General features: G+C 44.9%; 2 protein-coding genes across 2 annotated transcripts; both read left to right on the top strand.

The window, feature by feature from the left end:
* Positions 1 to 2130: 2130 nt before the first annotated feature.
* LOC146172640 (uncharacterized) lies at positions 2131 to 9527 on the top strand. The gene is made up of 2 exons (XM_084584538.1): positions 2131 to 2470; positions 8248 to 9527. Exons 1-2 carry the CDS (start codon positions 2183 to 2185, stop codon positions 9235 to 9237), a joined length of 1278 nt encoding a protein of 425 aa, XP_084440664.1. The 5' UTR covers positions 2131 to 2182; the 3' UTR covers positions 9238 to 9527.
* A 3010-nt stretch (positions 9528 to 12537) lies between these two features.
* On the top strand, positions 12538 to 20549 carry LOC146172639 (TNF receptor-associated factor 2-like). Its single transcript, XM_084584537.1, has 2 exons — positions 12538 to 15701; positions 18484 to 20549. The coding sequence occupies exons 1-2, from the start codon at positions 15414 to 15416 to the stop codon at positions 19603 to 19605; spliced, it is 1410 nt and encodes a 469-aa protein (XP_084440663.1). The 5' UTR covers positions 12538 to 15413; the 3' UTR covers positions 19606 to 20549.
* The last annotated feature ends 756 nt before the right edge of the window (positions 20550 to 21305 follow it).

Below are 21305 nucleotides of genomic sequence, written 5' to 3'. Positions count from 1 at the left end.
CAATGAACATATTCGAGAAATTCGCCAAAATGCTCCATGGGATTATAACGTGCTATTCTTTTCTCTCTTTTCCTACTCAGTGCCGGGTAGCCAATCGAAATTGCTTTATTGTTAACATCTCTGTTTTTAATCCTTTCCTTGCTCTTTTTTGGAATTTTCACATTCTCATGTGACACGACTTTTCTTGAGGTTCGTCTCCCTTTGGCCATTCTTACAAATATAACGCCAACATTTTATCGAACAAATATTATGTGCCCCTTAAACCGACATTCTGGAAATTCTCTTCCATTTCATGTTGCAATACTAGATGATAAAATGTAACTCGTTTATCATTATGAAGCTTGTATATTCGTGATGTTATACGTGGACGTTTTGTACGCTAACTGCTGCTGTTTCAGTTGTCATTTTTCACATTTATACTACTCTCGCGTAGTTTTCTGGTAGTGCATTACAATTTTGAGTATTTTTTTGGTGCATGTATGGTGTACTACGCATTTGACCTTGCCTTTATAGCTATGGTTGCTCTTTTCTTTGCTCTACATTCATTTTGTCACGTGTTCTGAGGCATCGAGGCTTGACGCAATCGAAACCGAAGCCAAGAAGTGGTCGCAGCTCGGCATACAGCGTGCAGCCTTCATACTGTTCTTCATCGCGGCACACAGGGTCCTGGTTCCGGAACAGTTCTTCCACGATCCGGAGTATTGGAACAGCCATTGCCTCAGAAGCACAAACATGAACACTCGCAATGGAAGTTATGCTATCAAGTAGCCCAAATTTTAGGGCGAAACGACACTGCCACTGGGCTTCGAGCGTGCTGCAGTGATAAATGAAGTCAGTGGCGAAGTTCCAATTATTAGTGGTGATTAGGAATCTGTATACATCTCCAGCGACTCCTTTAAGCAAATGCCCAACTTCTTCGGACATCCTTGGGTTTCCTGGCTTACCCAACTTTATAATCTCCTCTGGTAGTTTGGCTAGCTGAAGCACTGTTCCTTCTTTGCCTTGCTTTTTCGAAGCGACGTCGTCAAATTATTTCTTCATTTATTCAGTGCACTGGTCCGAGCGAGGCAAATATTCTTCATGATTGGCAGCTCATATTTTCGCGGTTGCTTCAAAAAGAATGCAACATTCGCTGGTTTCACACTAGAAACCAAGTAGTATTTATGGCTAATTCAATCGTACTTTATGACCCACTAATCGATGTCTTCATTAAATTTCCCAATAAAGAAGCGCGGCTCCTGATAATGCTGTCAGCTACTCGTAGAGGGTGTTGCGTCACGGGTTCATCCATATTAGATTCAATGCATATGCGCTAAAGACAAGGACAGAAGAGAGACGGACACTACGAACGCTCGCGTCTCTCATCTGTCCTTGTCTTTGACGCTATTACCATGTGCATTGATTCTCAATATCACAAACTAGGTGTCCGCTTTATATTCATCCATATTGAGTAGCAGAGGTGATACGTCAGCCAGTGGGCGACTCCGTCGAAAGCCAGGATCTATGTTCGGCTGCTCAGCAAGTTCCACTGCTAACCTACGTATCATGTACTTAACTGGCAGTTTATTTACAAATTAAGAGAACGAGAGTTCCACAACTCCCACCAGCTTCTGCTTCTTCCCTCGTTTTCGTACTCCTTCTGTCAGTCTTAGTCGAACCAAAGTACCTGACACTATGCACCACCTTGCATGCGCTTCAACAGTACGGCGAATTAGGTGACTTGGTACGCATTTTGTGAGGATAAACCCTGCGGAGGAAGCAGACACAGGAAGGGTCTGGGTGAGCTACTCAGTTGCTTTTATTACGGTGTCGTCCCTCTTTGTGTCTCCATCCGCGCACTGGCTTTATTCGCTCGAAATGCATTCGCTCAGGAGACAATATGTGCAATAATATGAAAATTTCGATTCCTTAGTGAGAAGTTTCGTTCAACTACTCGCGAATCATAAAACATTACATAATTTCGTTAGAATAAATCGGTTCTGTTCAGAACTGGTAAGCGGACGCGCCACGATAAAAATGCGCGTTGCATGCGTATACAAAGCGATAACTTGGGCTCGAGGGGCAGCGGATGCAGGAGCGATAATTTCCCCGACGACCGTCGGGAAAGAAGAGTAAACTGTGATACGGGCTTCCCGGGGGCGAAAAGAAAGCAGCTATATGCAGCGAGCATAGGGTAAGAGCGATGCCGACTGACAGTACTCGCTATACGGTAGTCGGCTTCTCCGCGGAACTCGATTGGAGGCCCTTAAATTTCATCCGGCCCATTCCTCAGCATCGAGAGTGCAGCGCATGTGGACTCATTCGCAAAAGGAGTGCGTTTATGCCATGTATGCATACACTATGCGAGTCTTGCTACGAACAGTGCGATCAGGAAGGCTTACACGTCTGTCCTTTAGATGGCTACGAGTGCCACTACGAAGACGATGTCGACTGGAAAGACTTTCCTTTGGATCACCTGCTGAGTAGGGAGGTACGCCACTTGACTTTGTGCCTTTCGTAGTCCCGCATGCAGGTCATCTTACCCTTATTTGGGACTGAGTCCTAAGCCTCCTCTGAAATAAGGCTGCTGATGTGAATATAGTTCTAGTGGTGTGAACAGAACACGTAGGTACCAGTTGAGCCGTCGTACATACGTTTCAGGAGGAGAATGATGGCAACCTTTATTTATTGAAAAGAAAAGCACTTGATACATAACACTACTGTTAATAAAGAATAAAAGAAACATTTGTTATTTTTATTTTGCATTTGTGTACTAGCATTCGCTGTCCTCGCAGCACTCTCCTCTTAGTGTTTTGAAAATGCTGGATGAGATAAGATGAACGTTCGAAATCGCGGTTCGTACGTCACTTGAGCTGCCATTTATAAAGAAACGCCCCCTTCTTTCTGGCTTTTACAACACACCGTACGGCCTGGTTGTTTTCTTGTCGTTTTTCCAGCGTGGCATACATGAATGCGATAATGCACGATAAAACTTAGCTTTTCTGATAAGTTGCTTGATCGGCCACGTAGAAGTGTCGTCGTCAATGTGAAAGAGGCGGTTCTGCCATTTAGAGAGAACGAGTCTGTAATCGACAGTTATGTGTGGTGTGAAAGAGCACGACGTGATTTTGGGCCCTGTTTCGTTGTATCTGTCCAAAGCAAACTAAATTATCTCCAACACAACGAGGCACGAAATTTAACACAAGGAAGCTGTAATAGCTCGTTTGATAGCCTTAGGAGGCCGCGGTTTTTTAACTTTTTGTTTTGTACATTACATTTGGCGATAGGGCCCACGCTTGGTACACATCATGAAAATATTTGCCTCTTTGTGAAAAACCTACCAGCATAACCCGCGCCGTAACTGTATTTCCAAGCAGCATATACACCAGTAAAGTAACCAGGCAGACTAGACAGCTGATATGAAATAAATTGTATTAAATGATTTCTTCCTTTAGTTCGAAATGTTTCTCGTGTTTCACTTGCCGAACTTTCAGCAAGTGTATATAGTTCTCTGTGCCGTCATTTTGTCTCTTTATGGGTCATTCTTGAACAGCTCGATATTCGATTCTCGTACCGGCGCTTCTGTATATGCAGCGCACATTACCGTGTTTTTGGGGAGAGTGTGAAGCCGCATACTCGTAAAACTGCCCGCTTGTCCTCATCTTAAATCTGATTTATTCAGATGCAAATACCACTAACAGTAATCAGCTTCCTATATCTGGCCTATTGCTCTTCTTTACTATTTCTTTCAGGGTCTCCAGAAATACACGACCAACTTGAAATTTGTTTACAGCGCAGGCAAACGCAGGAAGGAATGAAGTGAGAGGATGGAGCATTAAGTAACAACTCAGGTTTTTATTCACCGATCAGTTGCTTATATACTGCAGCTGCTAATAATAGCCTCGAGACACGGGTAGTGGGCCCACGATGTCGAGATGTACATGGTTGAAACGACGGCCAGGTGGTAGGAAGGCCTGGGAAGGCGTCTTGGTGTAACGACAGGTCTTGGTCATCTGGCAGGGCAGACACAGCAGCTTCCAAGTGCACACATAAGGGTTGATTCTGGGCCAAACAGCGCTGGGTGAGAAGTCGCTGAGTAGCCCGAATTCCTGGGTGGCATATGTCATGTCCAGAATGGAAATTGGGGCGACGTAGCGAAGCCAGAATATATGGGCGGGGAAGGTCTGTTGACACATCCCACCACAAGGGCTCAGGCGAGCAGGAATGGGGCACAAGCCGTAGTTGGAAGGAACGAGAGTTCTCTCGAAAAGCGACGAGCTCGCGGTCATTCCACTGGGCGGAACAGAATTCGGTCCCGTCGACGGTGGAAGATGGAGTGTCTACCATGACAATACGAGAGAGGGCATCAGCGGCAGTGCTGGCGGAACCTTGCAAATAGCGAATGTCGGAGTAAACTCCGAGATATAAGCGAGTTAGCGTAGTTCGCGGGAGACGTACTTCGAGGCGTTGGTGAGGAATACTTATGCCATAGGCTTATGATCGGTCAGCACGTGAAACTGGCATCCTTTTACAAAATGCCGATAGTGCTGTATCGCGGAGTGGATGGTCAGGAGCTTTCGGTCAAAGATGCTGTAGCGGGTCTCAGCAGGAAGTGGCTTCCGAGAGTAAAAAGACAATGGTCTCCACACAGAGTTAACGTACTGGTGTAAGACTGCTCCGGCGGCCACGCTGGAGGCATCCACAATCAATCTCATAGGGGCGTTGCTGCGCGGATGGACCAGAAGCACGGCGTTTGCAACTGCTTGCTTTGCGGCAGTATAGGCGGCTCAGGCTTCTGCTGACCAAGAAGTGACGGTGGACGAGCCAGCGGTTATCCGGAGGAGATCAGTGAGCGGGCGAAGCAGCTCTGCACAGTCTGGGACGAAACACCTGAAAAATTTACCAGCCAGAAGAATTGCCGTCAGTGACGCAGTGTTGTAGGCCGGGAATAATTCTTGATGGCCTGGAAGGTGGACGGGAGAGGGCGGATACTCTCCGAGGATATGTAATGACCCAAGAGGCACCCCAAACACACCTGAAGGTGTTCAAAAAAAGGCCGTACTGCTGCAGACGCTTGAACAGAGCACGTAGGGGCTTCTAATGATCTTCAGACATATGGCTGGAGATGAAGACATCATCCAGGTACGCGAAGACAGGCGACAGGCCCCGCGTAACCTCAGCCATGAACCGCTGGAAGGTTTGAGCAGAATTGCGTAGTCAAAAGGCATCCGCAAATACTCAAAAAAATTCAAAGTGCGTCATAATGGCGGTCTCAGGTATGTCGGCGAGTTCGATAGGAATTTGGTAATACGTACACCTTTACCAGCTCAACTTTGCTAAAAATGGTGCAGCCGGCAAGGCGCGACGTAAAGTCCGGGATGTGGGGCAGCGGATAGCTGTCGTGGACAGTCTTGGCATTCAACGCATGATAGTCACCACAGGGACGGCTGTCACCGAGATCCTGCTTGGGCAATAGATGCAGTGGAGACGCCCACGCGCTGGACGACGGGCGTATAATGCCGATCTGCAGAGTGTAGTCGAACTCACGTTTGCCGACAGCGAGATGGCCTCCAAAGAAGCGGCGTGGTCGAGCAGCTGTAGATGGACTCCGCATGACGATGTGATGTGTCACCGTATGTTTCGACGCCTGAGTGAGGTCGCATGGCTTGGTCAGCTCCGGGAAATCCGCCAGCACTTTTCGAACTTGGAGGAAAGTATCGGCGTGCGGATGCCCATGGAAGCAAGATCGATCGAGACTCCCAAGATGGAGAGATGAGTCAGACTGTCAGTAAGGCGACGACGCCGCACGCTAACGTCTAAGTCGAAAAATGAGATAAAGTCCGAGCCGATGATCGGGTGAACCACGTCTGCGATGACGAATGCCCACCGAAAAGTACTGCGCAGCCCGAAGTCAAGGGTGACAGATCTTAGTCCATGCGTGGCTATAGACAAAGTGTTGGCAGCACGGAGCGGCTGCCCTGATGACTTGGAACGATCAGCCTTACTCGGCGGAACCGCACTGATTTCCGCGCCCGTACCGGGTGCCGGAGAATGTGTCAGTTACTATAAATAGGCGGCTCGGACGACTGGCGGGACCACATGCCGTCGTTAGTGATCCCGGCGGATGTTTTCCTACTACGAACGGGATGGTGTACACTTCATGGCCCGGTATCGAAGACGGCAGTGGTACTAGCAGAGAGCCGGAGGGTTGGGACTCTGAGCTTGACGTGTGCGCAAAAAGGCGAGATGATCGAGACCAGGCAGCCCAGTCTCCTGGGGTAGATTGCACAGTGCGGAGACTGACGCGGCAAGCTCATCGAGACGGGCCTCCAGACGCAAAATCGCCGGGTCTGTAGGCGGCAAAACAACAGTGACGGATGAGGAGGTCGCCTTATGAATGTTATCGGCAAGTTCAGCCAGGCGGTCGAGGGTGACGTCACGGGCCGCCGCAAGGGCGAGGCGGATGGGCTGGGGAAGGCGTTGGAGGAAACGCGGTCGAAGCAACGCTGAGTGGTGGAAGTATCGCTTTCACCGAGAAGCTGGCGCATCCGGCGCAGAAGCTGGGAAGGGCGGCGATCGCCAAGGTCTTCCTCGGTTAGGAGCTGCTGGAGGCGGGAGCACTCCGACGGCATAAATCTCTCTATACACCTTGATTTTCAGGTTCTGATATCATGTATCACCCATGGGGGCGAAGAGAACGTTGAAGAGCTCGCCGGCCACGCCGGGAGGAAGGATCGAGGCGACACAGGAGTATCGCATCGTCTCCGAGCTGATGCGGACAAGACAAAATTTCGCCTCCATCAGGTAGAACCAAACATGCGTGTCCTGGGGTCAGAAAGTTGGGAGATGAACCTGCAATGACGAGACGTCCTTCGGACGTGAGTCCTGTTCCGTGAATGCCGTGGGATCGGTAATTTCTCGCCTTAGGTCACCAGATGAATGCCTAATGACTCAGAAGCGAAGGAACAAGACTGCTGTTGATTGGCACCAGAAGACTGCCTGCAAAGGCTGCATGAGCCCGATCAGGGGCCGTCTTTATTTCCTTCGCCATGCGGCGCGCGATATCCGGGTTCTCGGCGCCACCCACGAGGGCGCTACACCAGGAAAGTCTGTATTCTTCGAAGCAGTCATCTTTGTCTGCACCTGTATTTTATTGCGTAAGCAATACTAGGCCAGGTTTCAGCCCGTCTCGTAAACCCGGCCAGTAGCCACGTTTTACCTTTAGAGCGACCGCAGATGGGGCCCCTCTTCAAGCCGTCGGGTAAACCCGGTCGCCACGCCGCGCCGCAGGAGAAGAAGAAAGAACAGAAAGAGAAGCTACGTCAGCTTTGCTTACGCGACCTACCGGGTTTAACTAAAGCTAAACCCCAGCTATTTTTTTTTACTTCAAGAACCCATATGCAGCTTATGCGCACAATAAGAGTAACAGACATTGTTAATAAAAACAGCGCGAACAGGAAGATACAAGACAAGATAAAAGAAAGCTACAGGACAAGCGCTAACTCACAACTCAGCCTCAGTCTTTACTCCAAGGTCCAAACAAAAACAAATGTGACGAAAATAAAAATTTCGCGTGAAACAAAATTTCGCGTGAAACACCCCTCGGTTCATCTGCTAAACAAAAAGTCAGTCAAAAAGAAAACTCTTTGCTTGAAAGAGCAACGGAAGTCTTGCTGACGCACGTAATGTCCCTTGAAATAAAATATGCTTCAACCAGTTCTCTCGTCAGCTTTTCTTTGTGCCAATACAAAATTCTAACCTGGTCAAATAGGAGAGTACACTTCTTCTTCTCCTTCTATACTGTCTCACAGGAATGGCAATGGGAATGGCTGAAGCTGTGAGTCAGCGCTTGTCCTGTAGCTTACTTTTATATTGTCTTGTGTCTTCTTGTTCACGCTGTTTTTATTAACAATGAATGTTTACCAACTCGCCCAAAAAAGTATCATGGAGAGTAACAGAGTTTAGGGCCATCCACTTCTTTTTACCTTTACTTACATCCGCCCTCAACTGACTGGTCAAATATGAGCTTACATGGACAGTGCAGTATTCGAGACCAATGAGACAGGACTCTAAAAATATTAAACAATAATGCAATTTATATTACAGTATGAAGTTCTGGAGTGAGTCTGTGTATCAAAGTTATGCTGTTGCCGTAATATTGCATAACTGACATTGTGGGAATGAAGTTAAAGCTCTGCCCCCAACCTTTGAGCTGTCTCATTATAGAAGTAACTGCATTTTTATAAATAATCTTTTTGTCTCTTTTAGGTCAAGTGCTGGAATGCAGAAAATGGTTGTCAGCATGTGGCGGCTGCGAGTGCAATCACCCAGCACTTCCTGCGTGAATGCGTGCACCACACTGCGTTTTGCCCCAAGTGTTCGAACAAAGTACTTTGCAGCGAGGTATGCGGGCACCTGCGATCCGGAAATTGCGGCTCGCCGACCAACAGTTCGTTGGAATTCCAGAAACATTCAGACCTCAAAGAAGAAGACGCATCGCTTACAATTTCACGAGAAGCATTTGAAATACAGGCAGGTGAAAGGAAGGCTTATCTCGATAGAATGGTTGTTGACATCGGCACACACGGCGATACGCTGAGTGAAATCTCCCACAATATAAACACATTCAATGAAGCTCTTAAGCAAGAGCTGAGATCTAGAGAAGAAAACTTTGACAACTTGAAAGTGGCATTGCATCAGCTCACCGCATCAAACACGGATATCAAGCAACGTTTTACCACACGCAGCGGTGCAGTGCAGCGTCTGTCTGCAGGGATGGACCGATTAGAAAGTAGTTTGAAAGCGGCAGTAGGTAATGCGACAAAGGAAACCGCAAGCAAACTTACCCAGATCACAGATAACCTGAAAGAGGTCCAAGCGGAAGGGAAAGTGTATGGTGAAAAGACGTTAGAACGCATAGCCAGAGTGCTTCAACTCTCTCGTCTACAAACAGCGCGGTGCGAGTTTGTTGTAAAAGGTGTAAAGTCGCTTAAGAAAACAGCGTTGAAGAAAGGCATTGCCAATTTTTACAACGAGCGGCTGTACCTGCGCGGCTATTGCTTGTCGCCGGGGATAGAATTCCGGAGGGGAGGTGAGTCGGTTTATGTGCATGCCTGCTTGCAGCTGCACAATGGAGACATGGACGACGTTGTGCCATGGCCATTTATTCACGAAATCAGGCTGAGCATCGTACCCCCGAAAGGACGTGCCGAACTTGAGACTCGAGTTCGGCCGACAAGTTCTGAAGTGTATTTCTAAAGGCCAGCAAATTCCAGCAATTTTGCTGCTTCTTTGTTAAAGCAACTGTTTGAACTCCCAGATCTCCCGACTGAAGGCTTCGTTGAACATGACCAACTTCGTGTCAAATGGGAGCTACTGTCATAAGTTCATTGCGTCGCCGCAGACACAACGAGACAGTGCATGTGAGTCACATAAATCAGCTCCTTTTTCTTTCTCTCTCGACAATTCTAAAACAGTTACTGAAGTTTCCAAGCAGACCGTCGCGCATTTCTCGAAATAAAATTGCAGTTTAATCTGCAAATGCGAAAGATTGTCCCGGACGCCATTCTTTTTTTGGCGTTTATTGTGAGTTCCTACAATTGTTTCATGATCTCGGACGAAATTTCCAATTTTTGTTACAGAACAGGACTTTTTACTTATACTCTCGCTGAATCCCACAGCCATATCTCTTAATGGTCCACTTGTTTCAAAAAATGGCACCTGCGCCTCCATCATTATATATCGTGGAAATAAGCTGCCACGTTCAGTTGGTAACCAAATTGAATGTTATTACTGCGCCTTTTTTACTTTCGTCTGTTATTTTCATTAGTGCACCAAACAATTTTTCAGTTACTGAGCTAAAACTCAGCTATCACTTTCAAGTGGTAATAAGATTGAAAGCTATCCTTGCACCTTGCTTATGATTGTGTATTATTTTAATTGGTTCACCTATTATTGACTAGAAAAATGCATTGAAACACGGCATACACCATTACCTACATCAATTCAACAGGGCACCGAGTCTTGTACAAACTCGCAAAATTAAGGCATATAATTCCAGGAAAGCCAATCATGATTTTCGAATGGCAATAACCATCTTGAATTTCTATGAACATCAAGAATTCGGTACCTAACGAAAGATTTCTTTCAAAAGGCTACTGACTAACGAAATGAAATCTAACGTTTGACAAAAACTGGTTTGATCGGGTAGTAGAATAATTTCTTACAAAAAGGAACGCCGACCAAAGGTTGTTGTTAATAATACGAAGACGTTTCGGCTTCCTTATGAAAGCCTTGATCATCTCCGTAATGCTGCCGTATGGAAGCCTAAACGTCTTCGTATTATTAACAATACCCTTTGGACGGCGTTCCTTTTCTTAATGCATGAAGCTACTAACCTGCTGAGAACGAGTTTTTTTTTTTTCATTTGCTGCGCAATTTTCTTAGGTAATATTCTTAGCCACGTTAGTCAATTTCAGCGTTGCTGAGTCATATAATCTACATTTTTTTTCTGGATGAGTCTACGCCATTATCAGTTTACTTTAAAAAACTCAATCTTTATTCGCATTCTCGGAGTATCTTTAACGTGGCCACTTAATCTGGGCTTTCGTTCCGTTCCTCCACAGGAGGAAGACGATTTACCTCTCTTCATTTCGCCAACACCATTCTGCGCTAGATGGCAGGTAGTGCGCAGAGCTAATCTCGTGAGAAACCCAACACTTGTTCAGTATAAGGTTTTGAATTCTGATGCATTATAACAACGCCAGAAACGCTACCGAAGAAAGACCACAGTTCTGGCCTCGCCTCTTTCGGGTCATCTAAGCGGTCCCATATCCCCAAGGGCATATCAATCGCCACTCTGGAAAGGCTTTAAATGCGCCGTAAATTGCAAGGAAGCAGTGTAAAAAATTTACAAGGAAGCCCCCCCCCCTCCCCTCCCCTCCCCTCGCCCTGCAGCATCACCTTGCGCTTTACAGGCTTAGTAAAAGCAAATCACAAGGTCACTTAATGACCTTTCGTAGTGACGTTTTGCACTCCAGTTCTGGCTTTAAGTTTTCATTTCACCGTACCTCGATATATCGGGTGCTGTGCTAAGTAGGAAAAGGGTGGTTGAGTGACGAAATTATGTCTATGCTTTTCTGTTGGCAACTAGAGAACTGCAGTATGTTTTCTGAATATAGAACTTCATGGGATGTCAATGATAATCTTACGACAGGAAGCATGAGAAAGTTCAGCGGAGCATGACGAGTAGATCATTGTCGAAAAGTGTGTCAGACACTCGGAAAAGCAACATCTTGTTTCGCTTTCATTAACACCAGGCTTCCCCACCTTGTGCAGATACCTGCCACTGATAATCTATATAATTGGCGACGCTGATGTCATATTATTGCTACTGACAAAAATTTTAAACCATTGTGCCTGTATTATTTCCTGCCCTTTCCACGCGCGTATTCGCCGGGACGGATAGCTTTGGTCAAACCATCAATTTCCGCCCAACTGTCGTTTGTTACCGCATACCACGGCATTTTAGAGAATCGGCAAGCTATGCCCATCTCCTAAACTGAATGATGGGCTCCGGCGCAACAGAATCAGTACAGATAACTGACACATGGGTCCTCTGCGAAGACGAGCTACTGATGAAAGATGCAGGATTGGATTGTGTGCGTTGAATTTCTGGAAATCTACCGCGGTCAAGCACGCCTATCCTGGTGTTAGCACGATGAAGACAACGTTCGTGATTGCAAACTAAAAAAACGTCCACATGCCCGCACATGCATAATCGGTCATTCAATAGCGACCACATGCTTTAAGGAAAATCGGCATTCAGTAGTTAATACTACCCCCTCCCCTCCTTTCGATATACAACACTTGACTTTACTCTCTCCACAAATTTACGTCGTTGAAGGTTTACGCAGGGATATACTGCAAGATAACTATGGCAGCAGGTAGGCCGGGAGGTTTAACATTCCATACATTGGTATTCTGTAGTTCGCATTTAGTTCTTTTTTTTTTTGAAAGGCTGCGCTCCTGAGAGTAGGGACAGAAAGTGCTTCTGTTGTGCTATTAGTTGCACTCCTGCAATAACGGCAATTTCATAAAGTCTTTCTTAAGGCGTGTTCACTTAATTAGGTGCTCTTAAAATCACTGTTGTCAAAAACGCCAAAACACGAGTTGCTTCGATTGACTTGCCATCTTGTAAGAGCTAGTGTAGTCAGTTCCAGCCCTTCAGTCAGTCAAGGGAGGTCATCTGCGGCAACATGAGCAGCGTTTTGGCGGCCAAGCGTGCATGCCATCTATAGTGAGCGACTTATCAGAGTGTTAGTTATAGAAAAAGTCATTGTGTATCAGCCAAGCGATTCTCTGGTCTACGATGCAGCAAAGTTATCAGAGAAAAGAAGAAGAAAAAACGATTCCCGGAGTCGCAATGAAGCAACCAACCCTGTCAAGAGCAGCAAATGTCGACAATTAAAGAATATCTTCCATATTACTCCAAACTTGCCAAATTCGACGACTCGCTCTAACATTAAGCGCGCGCGCGCGCACACACACACACACACACACACACACACACACACACACACGCACGCACGCACGCACGCACGCACGCACACACACACGCACGCACACACACATTGATACGCATCAAAGAAAGAAAGGCGTCGTGAGGCGGACATCATGAGCAGAACATTCTGCCTGAAAGTAGGCCGCCAAGAACTGGGGTCACAAACGATTATTCACTGCCTGAAGCCAGCGCTTTCACTTCCACCGGCTTATCTTCGTAATACCAAGTTACCCTACCGCTTTCAGGCTGACAGCTATGTTAACCAATCCCAGCCATCTACACTTTCCTTAACTATAATACTACAGTAACATGAAAACGTTTTGTAACACCGGACAGCCAAAACAAAAACTTAAATAACCAAGCTATGCTATTGAAGTGCAAACAAATGTTGTATTAAGAAACCCAGCAATCCTCCGTGAGTGTTTATTCATTACTTCTTTCAGGGGGACGATTAAAACAAAAAATGTAAATGAGATACTGGGAAAAAATTATCTAGTTAAGTTTTCTTCTTGAAAGGTTTATGTCAGTGGAACACAACAGTGGCAACAAAGATTATCTATTGAGGCTGTGAAATACCTACTCAACCACGTCGAAACATCTTCAAAACACAACACCAATAACAGATATCGCGTATCTCCAGGGCGCAAAGTGTCTTTTACAAGGGCTTTACAGCGAACACTGAAAAAGTCCTGAGTATAGCGACAAAATATTTTCATGAACACTCAGCTGTGGTGCAGGTAAGTTTGCTTTAAAAAGTCTTTTATTCACACCCTTATCGCAATAAAGTTACCGATGAATATTTTATATAAAAAGATGGTGGCTAATGCATTTGGATAGAAAGGGAGTTAATTAAAGTGACTGACAAAAAAGAGCACTGGATATTTTTTTGCTTCAATCACTGTAAACAATATTGTAATCATGGATAAAGTAATTCCAAAGCAAGATAAAAAAACATCCATATGTAGCTGATAAGATCCGAAAACCCAGTTAATTTCGCGTTAATTACTGCTCTATCAACTGCGTTACGGCGGCGGCTGGAACGTAAGCCCTACTACTCGCAGTGCAAATTCAGATTTTGCATCGCCAGCACCGAATGGACTTGACCTAAATAAGTGTAGGTATGGGCCCAAGCATGAGACCGATACTGCACCTTCATTAATCTAATGAAGCAAAAAATGACCAGAAATTTCGGACTGAAAAGGAAGTTTTAAAGGTGCTTTCTCATCTACTGTCAAGGCGAATCTAGAGCATCCCTCTAATTTAAATCGTCACGCCGTGCACAATGCTGGTAAAGCACGCCAAAGCATGCTTAACAGACATGCTTAACAGAGTACGCTTTTAAAAAACAACGATTTTACCCCGCCGGGATGGCGCAGTGGTTACGGCGCTCGACTACTGTTCCCAAGGACGCGGCCTCGGCGGCCGCTTTTCGGTGGAGGCGAAAAGCAAGGCGCCCGTGTACTGTGCGATGTCAGTGCACGTTAAAGAACCCCAGGTGGTCGAAATTTCCGGAGTCCTCCCCTACGGCGTCTCTCATAGCCTGAGTTGCTTTGGGACATTAAACCCGACCAACCGACCGACCGACCGACCGACCGACCGACCGACCGACCGACCGACCGACCGACCGACCGACCGACCGACCGACCGACCGACCGACCGACCGACCGACCGACCGACCGACCGACCGACCGACCGACCGGTCGGTCGGTCTTCTCTTCCTTGTAGGTCGAAAAAGTGGAGCCATTATCCCCCTGGAGTAAGATTGTTACCACATATTTGGCATTACCCGAAACAAAAGTTGGCATAAGAGAATTCTTCTGCACTCACCTTTTATCCCGTTTTAATTTCGCCGTCCTTTCCGTTTGTTTAACATGGTTATTTGAGATGCTAGGTAACAACAGTTGCTCCTCAGTAATATTTTTATAAGTAGTTTGAGTTGGGTTTACCTTGTATCCTGTGACCGGCAAAGCATTTTGTTTGGTTTAGCTATTTTTGCGTAGTTTACACGCGTTATATTTTAAGTGCAGTTTATCAAAAACATACAGCCTTATGGATAAGTTTCCGAGAGCTAAAATGGGGCTGCTGGCCGCAGTCCTGCAATGCTAAGCTTCAGAAGGGTGAGGATGAAATTTCTTTTCACCTGGGGAGCTGTGAACGAGTGATATGCGCAACTATCCAAACTACAGATCTTTAAAGAAAATCCATCGGGTTGTATATATTAAGTAAATACTGTTTCTTAGACCCTCACTTTGTGCTCAGAAAATGTGATAAAACGGTATGAAAATTATAAACTCGGCACTTGGCTTAAAAATCTTGGCTGAACCGTTAACGGGAACGAACATTAATTAAGGCGAAAGCTTTCAATGGCTCATGCTGTCGTGGACAAAATGTGTACATCTTTTGCGGCATCTCTGATTGACCGAGGCGGGATGACGTCACAGAGGTCTCGACCAATCACAGAGCACCACCACAGTATGCGCGAATGCGTGCCTTATATTGCCATATGCAAATCAATGACCAATTACTAAAAATGACTAATTAATCAATTACTAATTATTTACTGATTATATAGCCAGTGAATAATGAATTACGAATTAGTTCCGGTTGCTTACCTACTTTAGTCGCTAACGTCCCTGGTATTTTTTTGCCCTGAAGGGCGGAACGAGAAGAGGCATTGATTGTGTGATAGGAGGCAGACGACGAAAAACAGATAGTAATCGTTGCATGTGCGTCATGTTCGATAGCGTTGACGGGAGTACTCGAGTGCAGCTGCCTGACGACACCGAGAACAGAGCAAAGACCCGATCCGTCAGGGACGCAGGGACGGAGGAGGCAACATTAAGCGCCTTTGCATCGAACACAGTTTAATGCGATGCCTCCTGGAAGTACGCAATACACCCTGGTTGGGTTTTCCCCGGAGCTTGACTGGAGGCCCCTGACCTTCGTCAAGCCTATTCCAGCGAACCGGGTTTGCAGCGCCTGTGGACTGGTGCGCAGGAGAACCGCGCTGCTACCCTGCATGCATGTGCTGTGTGAGGGCTGCTACCAACAGTGCGCTGAAGAAGGCCTACACATTTGTCCACTTGACGGCTTCGAGTGTCACGAAGAAGACGACGTTGACTGGAAGGACTTCCCTCCAGACCAGCTGCTCAGAAAAGAGGTTAGTCACTATAGAGTTGCACTATTGCTTGTATTAAAGGGCTGTTCACCCTGTGTTTGCACTGTGCATGAAAACTTCCTAGAACGTGTGCATTCACTTGCTTTGTGCGAACGATGTGTATGCTTTGAAGGGTAATGTGTGGCTCCGAAGTGCTCGAAATTGTGCGGCAAAATATTTAGGAGCGAAATGTATGTTGGCGAAGAGAGTTTTGTTTAGGACGCATGATCGTATGCTGAATAAAAATAGCTCATTGCTACTTCCTAGCTGTTCTGACTTTCGAAAAAGTTTCGATTTCGTTTTGGTTGCACGACCTCTTGATTACCAGTCCGTTTCTCTTAATGTTTCCAGAGATTAATTACGCAAATATATTTTTGAAAACAAGACTCCATATCACTCGTGATGGCGACCCGGTGAAAAGACCCTGCGTTAGTGGTTACCCATGATACCAGACACCTTACGTTTCATATCTCTGTAATGCCAGGGCACAGTGCGGTACTGAACAATAGGCGGTGATTATTTCAAAACCGCTGTGCACGAACGGGCCCGCGACTGCCGCAGACATTTTCCTGGTGACTGAACAGTATAGTGCTAGGTACAGCAAGTGCGTTGTGGCAAATCAGTGTTGCCATCTTCTCATTTTTGAGTTGCCTGTGTTCAAAGTGATGTTACCAATCTTGAACAAAAGTTACCTTATTTATAGATTCGAGGTACGTGCATAAGCTTCATTTAACGCCCCCCATATTCAACGCCTTTAATTCTGTTACTTTCAATCTTCAGTATTTTTATCTAATATTTGTTCTTTATGGACATTATCAACTTTAAAGGATCGAACCTGTGTGAGGAACACTGTAGTTGATGGTTGCGGAAATATTGAAACAAACAGTGCATAGGTGGTCACTATTAAAACGCAATTGCCGTATTTGGAATAAGTCCAAATCTCTCAGCTCAGTAGTGAGCCACTAGGGTAGAAATCTTCAATGATTTGTGAAGTACAGTCCAAAAGCCATATTTTGCTTGTTTGGTATCCACCGTTTCGACAGCATAGTATAGATATTGACCTTATAAAAATTTGTTATCCTTACCTAAATGTCAGTCATAAAAATCCTCAAATATTACAGTTCAATATTCAGTGCGTCGCAAGATATCAGCGTCGAAAAGGGGTTTTCTTAGTATTGTGGAGTTTGTTTATTACTGACCGTAGTAATTACATAATTTAGGAAAATAAATATTATATAAAAAAGGCATGAATATATTCAAGGCAGTTCGAAATCACACTTGATGTGTACGCCTATTCATTTTTTTCAAGACCATTGCATAATAGAGCGTCTTGTAAGTTGCTATTCCAGTGATACACACATTGTCATTGCTTCAAAACATGATTAACAACATGCAGGGTACTTTTCTGCGTACATCGTACTTTGTACGGATATAAATACTGTTGTGTTATTTCGCTTGTATTCTCTTTTCTAATAACCTTTACATGATGTGGTGACGATGTTAACAAATGATTTGGCATATGGTATGTTTGCAGTCCATCACAGTGGGGGCGCTCAGGTATAGACTATGGCCGTTGTGATGGCGGCTTCGTCCGAGTGGAGAGAGTTGCGTGTTGTGATGGTTTCAGACACGGAGTGCCACTGTATTTCTAGATTTCACCATGCTAGTATTATCGGTTGGGATAATCAAAAAGGAAGCATGAGCTTCTCGACGCGCTTTTAATCGTAAACATTAAGCAGATATGAATTAGGGATAGTTCAATCATTATGACCGGAAGCAATATTACAGGATTGCAATTGGCTATGCTTAAAAGCTTTATAACTAAAGTCTTTCCTCCTTTTCTTCTACGTCTGTACGGCGTTTTGGTGTGCTTGTGATCAATATTGTTTCTTTTCTTTGGTTCTTTTGTCGGCGACGTCGGCATCTCAGGACTCCTCTCCTCGACATGCGACACTGCACCGACTTACACGCAGCCCTACGGGGTTTTTATAGAGGCTAGGACTAACTAGCCGAATTGTGAAATAATGTCGACATCAAAACCTATTGCAACGTCCTGATAGCGGAAATTATGTCGACGTCAGAACCTATTTTGACGACTGGCGGACATATTTCGCGTAATCTTTCAAAATCTTGCGGACACATTTGGAATAGGGTCTGCCACTCAGCTCCACAACCATACGAACCTTCCTTTCCCAAATCATTTCATTGTAAGTAAATGTTTTCTACTCCTCCTCCATGCGAGCAAACCTCGCTGAATCTCGCAGACAATTCTCGCGGACGCAAGATTTTCATCATTACTATAGAAACGCTTACGCCTTAAAAAGATTAGCTTCCTTTCATAGGTGCCTTCATTCTCTATGTTTGGAACACCTGATTTTGCAGCGATAATATTAGATCCTCTGTTTTTTTCAGGATAGATGTCATGTAATTCTAGCGCTGTTGTGTAGTGTTCCTCCTCTGCGTAGGCCTGCGTCTGCCTTCGCTCGTCCCACCCTTCTAAGCTTAATAATACGAATACGCAACAATAAATAATTTCTTGTTGTGTACCAGGCCTAAGAGTGACATAACCTATAAGTGAAATACATATTACGCAGTCCCTGCGTTAGAGCAAAGCACTCTTAGTTTAGTCCTAAACGCAACCTAATTTTCCTAATATACATGTTCTAACCAAAGCTGACGTGCAATCGCAGTTTAACCACGTTCACTCAAAGAAACAGCAGCTGAGTGCTTGAAAGAGTAACTATCTTTTTTTTTTAATGTTATATTCGTTTTTTTTTTTTTTCAGGTCAAGTGCTGGAATGCAGAAGGCGGTTGCCAGCATGTAGCGGCTGCTTCCATGATCGCAAAACATTTCCAGGGAAAGTGCAAGCACCACTCCGTTTGTTGCCCCAACTGTTCGATGAACGTCCTTTGCAACGATGTGTGCATCCACCTCAAATCTGAATCTTGCGGGGCGTTGAGCAGTCCACCTTTAGAACCCCGTGCGCAATCCGACATAAAGAATGAAAATCTGCCTCTGACTACTTTCAGAGAATGTCTTGAATCGCAAGTGAGAGAATTCAAGGCCTATCTTGAGAAAATCGCAGCTGACGTTACTGGACATGGAGACAGGCTGAACGACATTTCACATAATATGAACACACTCAGAGAAGCCATCAGGCAAGAACTAGCGACTGGATTACAGAATCCCGAGAGCTTAAAAATAACCATGCGTGAACTCTCAGCGTCTAACTTGGAAATCAAACAATGTATGACATTATGCAGGGACGAAATGTGTCATCTTTCCGAATCCATGAACCAATCACAAGTAGTTTTGAAAGATGGGTTAGGTACTGTAAACGCTGCAAATGAAAAGGACTTTTTGCAAATCAGTGCTGCTATGGAAGAACTGAAGAGAGAGGGAAGAGAGAATGGTGAAAAGACGTTAGATGGCATCACAAAAGTGCTTCGAATAATTCGGCTACGAATAATGCAGTGCGAATTTTGTGTCCCGGATATAAAATCCATTCAAGGAAAAGCTCTGAAGGAAGGCTACTTTTCCTACTACCATGACCAGATATACCTACACGGATACTGTGTGTCACCAGGAATAAGTTTCAGAAAATCAGTCGGCTCTTTCGCATTGCACGTGTGCCTACAGCTGCACAAAGGGGACATGGACGACCTTGTGCTGTGGCCATTCGATTACAAAATCAAACTCAGCGTTGTAAGCCGTAAAACAGGCACTCTGTGCTCGACCGAGCGTAGACCGCTGAGTCTAGCCAGGAATTTCCAAAAGCCAGAAAATGCGAGCAATGCTGCAGTATGTTTTGCGGAAAAGTCATTTGACCTACAAGACCTTCTGAATGACGGCTTTGTTCACGATGACAGGCTTCGTGTGATCTGGGAGCTATTGCCAAGAGTTTGACCTGCATTGGCGCATACGAGAGACAGCGCACCTGCATCATTGGAATGAGCTGCTTTTTGTTCTTGATACTGGAACACAAAGAAAGCTTACTGAACCATATTACAAATGGATTTTTATCGTAATAAATTTGCTGCCTTCTACGCAGATTCCAATGTATGCTTACAACGCAATTCATCTTCTTGCTTTCCTTTTGAATGCATTTGTGCATGTCTTAAGCATTTCATAATTTTACATTTTGCACGATGTACTATTTATAATAATGTGTGCCTTTATTTGTAATGTCTTCAGTTTGGCAACTCATGGTGAACGGTCTACTGTACCGCTGAAATGAACTGCAATTCGCCCGAAGTTAACGAGGTGAATAGCCCTTTATAGTACAGCAAAGCCCTTATGTGTTCCTTTCCTTGGGAAAGTTAGCAAATGCTGCCAATCGTGTAGTTTAACTTAGAGGGGGATAGCAGGATACGTACTACAAGACAAATAATACATTTACTTCATATATGCTCAGTGTCAAGAGTAACAACTACAATACGAAGTAAAAATATAAGCTGCACAAAGCAAATAAATACCCAAATATTAGTGCGCTTCATATTTTAAACAATGACATTGTTTGAATGATAAGGATAGTCGCAGTGCATGAGAAGCTTGAATTTTTCCAACGAGTGGAATGGACTGTCCTTCTTTCAAAGGTTATTTTACACTCCTAATACATATGTTATGGGGCATTCCTTTTGATGTAGAAGTGCGAGAATAAAAAGCAATAAAAGTGCGAATACGAAGTTGGAACTTCCTTTTGGATTGGTGTTTTGGTTAGTTTAAAATTTTCATGTAAAATGTTGTCCCCTGATGCTTAAGCACCCGCTACCTCTTTCCGCCTACCTTCCGTTCTTTTGAAACGTTTTGCCCTTGTCTGAAGCCACAGAGTATAATAAAACCACTCATTAGTGAAACGACTTTCAAGTAGTCGTCGAGGGTGAATATAACTCTTTTCACAGCTCCTTGAGGGGCGTCAAGCTTTATGGTCACCGTTTCAGTAATGTTGGTCAAAAACGCATACACTGATCAGAGCGGAACTCGTTTCAATATGCTGAACGGGAGTATATTTATTTATTTATTACAGGTCCCTGCAGCGCCCGAAGGCATTATTGCAGGGGGGGAGATGACAAATAATCTTGCTGGGAACGCCAGTGGTACAATAAAATACATAAAAATGAAGAAAATAACACGACACAAGTGATAATGCAGAATGAGAAACATGCATCTAAAGGGGGCAACTGCGCGACGTAGAAAGTGATGAAAACACTCAAAAACAAAGTAATGAAGGAAACACACGCAAGAGAACTGGGCGCCGCGTTACACATCCGATAAAAAAGCCCGAAATAAATTTTCAGTGCAACACTCAGTGATGCCAGCTGGCAGTCGGTTCCACTCATTGATCGTCAGTGGAAAGAACGAGGTTTTATACACATCTGCCCGGCATTTTATTTCTCGGATTTTCCACTGGTGATGAAGTCGTCTAGATAAAAAGTGAGGTTGAAGTAGGTACCGATCTTTATCAATGCTGAGCTTTTCAAAATAAATGCGATACATGATCTGCAGTCTGAAATGTTTTTCTGTGGTGAGCTAATGATTCCCAACCAAGATGATGTTTAATAGACGTGACACTAGATGAAAAGTTGTAATTGTTAGACACAAATCTG

Source organism: Amblyomma maculatum, chromosome 11, assembly GCF_055883805.1.
Source record: "Amblyomma maculatum isolate TAMU_Amacu chromosome 11, ASM5588380v1, whole genome shotgun sequence".
Taxonomy (NCBI): domain Eukaryota; kingdom Metazoa; phylum Arthropoda; class Arachnida; order Ixodida; family Ixodidae; genus Amblyomma; species Amblyomma maculatum.
This window is presented reverse-complemented; position numbering and strand designations above follow the sequence as displayed.